At 33.6% G+C, this 6457-nt stretch overlaps 1 protein-coding gene across 1 annotated transcript in view; it reads right to left on the bottom strand.

Annotated features, from left to right (window-relative positions):
* LOC108573376 (piggyBac transposable element-derived protein 4-like) overlaps nt 1-6204 on the bottom strand; it is a 21597-nt gene extending 15393 nt beyond the window's left edge. Inside the window, 1 exon segment of the mRNA XM_017935813.1 lies at nt 5918-6204. Coding sequence (XP_017791302.1) covers nt 5918-6204 — 287 coding nt within the window.
* Nucleotides 6205-6457: the final 253 nt, after the last annotated feature.

Below are 6457 nucleotides of genomic sequence, written 5' to 3' on the forward strand. Positions count from 1 at the left end.
CGGAGTACAGTAATGTCTCCACAAGTGTCAGTCCGCAAGGAACCTAAACCTGACACTTGTAGAGTCAGGGACTACGTTTTCGAGCCTCGCGCCCGCCTTTGTAGTTTGCCGAACGTAGACAAGAACAGCGAATAAAAGATAAAGATGAAACGTGAATCGAGGCAACCAAGCGATTTAAATACCAACTTTTTTAATTTTACGTTTTTTTATCCCGAAATTTTTCTTAACATATTGATGAGACTTTTCTGATGAAAATGACATCAAACACGACACAATTTGAACAACATTTACTTATTAACACGCCAGACAGTGAACGTGTTAATACCTATGCCTCAGTTCAAACCTAATAAAGGAACAGAAAAGAAGAAACATTCAATTATTTTCGCCAGCATGCCCGAAAAGCTTATACTAGAAAAGAAAGAACAGAAGAAAATAGGAAGAAAACGAAAATATAAGGAAGTATTATATTTAAGCAGAACGAAGACAAAAAAGCGAAATTAGTAAGAAAGAGAAAGGGGTAGAGAATGTCTAGTTTGCCAAAAATGGGTACAGAAATGAACTGGAGAAAGTTTTTCAGCAGATTATCTGTATTTTTCACAAGGCAAAGAAGAACAGACTATTCGTATTTACCCCGATCTGTCCATAGTTACTCCAACTTAACCCTCTTAGTACCCATGAACCGATATATCGGCTTTGCAGTTTCGCGAGAAATACCTTGAGCCGATATTTCGGCTTTTCGTTTTCAATAGAATTTTAACACATCTAATGAAACTTTATTTTTATAAAATACGTTTTTATATTAGAAAACACGTTTACTGAACACAAATGTATATGTTTCACCGAGTTTTATCTCACATTTACAATTATCACCCTCATATTTACTTTATTATTGCACATTCTCTTTATTAATTACATATCTCATATTAATAAAGAGAATGTGCAATAATAAAGTAAATATAACATTCTGTATTATTTTTATGTTCGATTTTTTCCCAATGCCCACAAATAAAAAACATGCATTTTCTATTTAAAAAATAAAAATAACTGTTCATTGGCGCAGATTTCATAAATTTTACGCTTAAAATTGAGGTAGGTATCAATTGAAAGGAAAATAAGAAATATCCAATGCCGAGGGCTTGAACCTAGGCACTTACTGATTACCAGTATTTCACGCTACGTTCTTGGATGCTAGGCTTGTTGCTCATTCGTTAACACAAACTCCTTATAACCAAGAAAAACGATTTTCAATTGCAATTTTCTCGGAAAATATGGAGAAGCGCGAGCTACTGCTTTGCCAAATTAAATTTGGAGACGACATCTTCAAATACTGCAAGTTTCAGGAAAATCCGTTTCCCGTCGACCGTGTCCTCTCCTCGTCAGATATTATTGTAAGAGTACATGTGAGGAATTCTATACGGCAGCGGTAAGATCCATGCATGCGGTCCCTTGGAGAAGGATGATTCTTGTTGAAAGTATCTCGACAAAGTTTACCTTTTTTATAATGTAATTAAACTTAGAAAATAAAAATATAACTGTTTTCACTGTCTTCATAATACGAAAATGTTTCCAGAGAAGGTAAATTTTTTTCCCACCATTAATTACAAACTTAAACCTATGGAAAATGATTGTTTTCTATCTTTTACGTAAAGCTACATAAATTTTCTAATAAAATAAAAAAAAAAGTGGAGTGCGAGAAATCTTCCGACGTAAACAAAGAATTATTCTTGCCAATGTATGCGGTGCAAAACTGATTCTATAAATTTTATTTATCACAAACGAAGGAGAACATATTTTAAATATTAGAAAATTGTTTGCATTTCCTACGACAATGAGGAAAGAATCAGCGCAGTTGATTTTTATTTTCTTTCGACTTATACAATAAATAGTAATTTTGTTCAAAATTTCTGTGATTGGTTCAGTTCTACTCCTCACCGTACATTTGAACTATCTCACGCAAAATTAAGTCAGCATGTGAGAAACGCGTAAGAACTAGTTACAATAACAAATAGTTAGCGTCCTAACAGTAGTAAATACATGTTTACGCTCGTGTACAAATTCTCGTAAATGATTGGAAAACACCTTTCTACAATGCAGAAATATAATCCAATCGAAACACCTTAACTGAATGTAAATAACTTGTTCACTATTTATAAAATGCAGCTGACTCAAGTAAGTTAATTCACCTTCAGTTTAACGTTATATAAGTAGATTTGCCACTCTAAGATTTCAGTTAGACTCTAAGGATTCGTGGAAAATTGAAAGGTCACTGAAATTCTCCACCGTTTTAATCTCATTACTCATTACCCTTGAACTAACAAATCTGTAAGAATAGTTACAGAAAAGGTCAAGCGAACAGCCTTTACGAAGTTGATAGTTTAATGTTGCTTAAATTAATAATAATAACACCGATGAAAATAATGATACTAATGATAACAATAACAACCATAAACATAATTTCGAAAAGCAATGAAATATTACAGTAAATAATTTGTGTTAGAATTTAAAGAGACAGATTATCTGTAATAATTATAAATTATGTATTTAATTTTTAATTTCGTTGAATTAATCATTCCTATTTTTTAAAAGTAAATATAAAAAGTTCTGAATTACCTTGCATTTTTGCGAGTATTTCATTTGACAATAAATTACCTTTTGAAGATTTATTTTTAAAGGTGAAGAATATTTAATTATTTCTTTCCTATGTTTTGCACAGGAATATTGATTAAACAAATAAGGTATAAATGCACTATTGTAAAATAAAAATTTCTATTAACAATATTGACTTTGTAAAATATTTTTCATCTTTTATGATGAGTACCATTCAAAGAAAATTGCTACTTCGATAAAGCCTAGTTTTTCATATTTTCTTAACGCACCGTTCAAAGCACGAACTGTGACTAATCCAATTACGCTAATTTAGCGACTCTTCATACGATATTTCCATGAGAAAGATTCTTTACCCGTTATATACGTGGCCTTTTCACCGTCTTTCAAGCTTTCAAAATTGGATAAGATTTTATCACGATATTGGTGATTGAATCAGAATTCGTTTAAAATAAACAGAGGCAAATGTAGATTTCGTTATTAAGAAAACGTTAGACCACTGCACAAACTTACGCGATATTAATTTTTAAATATTGTAGTTATGCATTTTATTTAGTGTACAAAAATTATATACACTACCGGCCAAAAGTTTGGAAACACCTCCCACTTTTCATCAATACTAAATCTGCTGCTAATATTTTATAGATTTGAAGTTTATCTCAATTCTACATTTATCAATTTATCTCATATCGATTGATTCGAACGATAAAAAATTCTCAAAGTCGTCGACTTTTTTCTCGAAATTTTTGTGTAAATTGCAATGCTCAGTGATTCCGAACTTTTGGCCGGTAGTGTAGATCATGTTTCATGTTTACAAACTGCACTATTGAATTTTTCTACTTTTCGTATATCTGTGTCTATTGTCACATAGTTAGTTTCCTGCCTTTGTTTCTTTTTTCTGCTATTTCACGACGAGTTTATAACTTCAATTTTGCAAACTATGCAGAAAATTGGATTTATCTTAAAGCTTTATGCGGAATTGTCACGAAGATATACAATTATGGAAGTTAAGTTCAACACGTTCGAATAATTTTATCAGCACTGTGTGCCCAGCACGTCGGATGATATCTCAGTTACACTAATGTTACGAATATTTCAGTATTTTCTCCGAATTCTCTGTCTATATTGTAGGTGACCTTGCCAGAATTACTTCCAAGATTGAATTCATTCGAAAAAATTACAAATTCGTATTTATTTTAAATTCCGAAAAAAGGTTAACAGAGCATAATTCTGAAAAAGGGTTTCTTGGCGCAACGCGATTCTTCATTTAAGTTTCGATTTATGATTTCAAAACAAATAAAGTTTTCCTTAAGTAAATGAATGTTTTATTAAAAATATTATTCTGCTATAGTACTTAATTACAACTAAAAGTAGAAGTTGTAATTATTTTGCACTTAGTTTTTAGAAAAACAATGCAAATTTAGGAAAGTGTCTTTTGAGGGTTAGGTACTGCCTCTCAGGTGCATGTTCGAGTTTATTCAACCCTCCACAAACAATATACGTACTTGTGATGTTTGTTCCTCTTATTTACGTTAGTTGAATGTGTACGCTTAGGTGACGGAAATTTGCCTTTTTTCAAAAGAATCCTCTTTCTTCTATATGACCGCTTCACATAATTTCCTCACTATGGCGATTAATTTTTCCATTGTTTCCGGTTTAATATTGCTCCAAGCTTCTTACACATATTTCTACAGATCTGTTTTAGGTATTGGACTTTTTTTTTATATTTCTGTCCAATTCGTCCTACAAATACTCAGTCGAATTATAATTTCAATTTCAATCCTACATCACACTTGTGTAATGCGATTTTAATGCGCAAGTACAGTACCTCTAATAACACTACTGTATAGGTTTGTATGAAGAAGCTTTCTCCGAATAACGAGTAGTGCTCTAAACTTTTGAGCGGCAGTGTACATATTTACATAATGAACAATACATATTAGTCGAAATCCGACATTTCGTGTTCACCAACGTAATATTTATGTGGCCGTTTAATGAAAATGCGTTCCGTCATTCAGAAGCTTACAATAAAATCGTATTGTTCGTGTCTCAATTAAGCAACTGCTGTGTTATTTGAAACGTGTACGGAAATATGTAGATGTGAATTTTTCTTCACGATCCGCCGTAAAGAGCAATTCGTTAGCTCCAGTTACATAGCATAGCATCAAGTTGACATTCTGACCTTTCAAGCAGGTCGTCGCACACACGAACAATGGTACAGTGCAGCGTTGGAAGGAATGCTAGCGGAAGGAATGCGGGTCTGATTGGTCATAGTGTAATAAGACCACCTTCTCTGACACAATCATAAAGACAGGGCACACGTATTTTTATCATTGGCCGAAACGGTCACGTAGGATCATACAGCATCGCGTGACGAAGAGAACGAACGAGACAAATCGAGACCGAATCGGATAGAACAATAGCGAGCGATTTGGGACATAGCACCCTCGAATACGGGGGATCCTGCTATAGGCAACCCTCCTATGACTCTGAGGTGCAGAAATAGCGACAACTCTCCCATAACGCGGTATTTTTATAACAGAGTTTCCATGTAGCACAACTTGATGAACTTAGGCAACCCTCATACAGCACGAATTTTTCCATCACACTGTTTCGGGACGCGTCATTTTAACGCATTTCGAATTTCACAGAAACCGTTTACATTTCTCTCCTACCACTTACGTATTGGATTATGGGAGTTATTGGTTGTTAAATAATTAATAATCATTATTTTAAACTACAAACTTTTATTTGACACAAGGAAGGTTCGCTTTTCTACTTGATGGTAAGAGCACTGTATACAGACTGAGAATGCCCCTACGCAACGCCCTAATATTGCCTACGACCCCGCTTGGGACCGAAGGGCCCTTTGTCACGTATCATAAACATTTAGATCTTTACTAAACAGAGGTGGTAAGGCTAAACGGATTTCTCCGAACGTACACAAAAGTAATATATGCTTCCTAGTAAGGCTTTAGATTAATTTTTGTTATATCTAACTTTTTTTTTTAGGGTCCGAAACCACCGCCGAGTTGGAGTGCCTCAGCCCGGGCGCAGGGAATCCGTCTTGCGACATAGGCGTCCCGCACCCGGCGTTGGGTGGCCGGTGGCAATAAGGTTAACCCTTTGGGTACACATTTATTTGAAAATTTTTTTGCACTTGGAGCACATTTAATTTTGTGGGCAAGTAAAAGCAGTAGACTTTATGCAAGAATTAATTTATTTCGTATTATTCATTATATATACTCTTACATAATATTGAAATAACTTTAGGCAGTTAGTATTACAAAATACTCTTAAAACAAATAAACACTGGTTATAATAACATTTAACATTTTCTTTTTCTTCCCAAATCCACTCATCTAATTTTGCACGAGAAGATTCACTATCACTGCTTGATAAGCATCTTGTACGTCTTGGAATAATTTCACTATCGTTATCACTTTCTAGTTCGATATATTCTTCATCATTTTCATTTTGAAATTCCCCTTTATCGCTTAAAGGATCATTAAAAAATTCTTCGTCAGATTGTTCAAGATCACTACTTTCATTAAAACTGTCGCTATCACTTTGATAAAATATATTCTCTATTTCTGCCATTATGGGGTTGTGTATCCCAAACAAGGTTCACCAAAATACTGAAATTATTTGTTCTGTTGCAACAGATACGCATTACTTTGAAATAAACCAGTCAAATATAATACAGTCAAATTTTACAATAAGATTGCAAACTGCGTTAGTAGTTAGAGCAGGAGAACTACAAAGTTTTTATCGCAATATACGGAACATTGAAATTCTTTTCACAAACTGTTTGACAATTATTTGTAAACACTGATCTTTTCTAAGCCTTTTC

This window comes from Habropoda laboriosa, unplaced genomic scaffold (genome assembly GCF_001263275.1).
Source record: "Habropoda laboriosa isolate 0110345459 unplaced genomic scaffold, ASM126327v1 scaffold146, whole genome shotgun sequence".
NCBI classification, from domain to species: Eukaryota; Metazoa; Arthropoda; class Insecta; order Hymenoptera; family Apidae; genus Habropoda; species Habropoda laboriosa.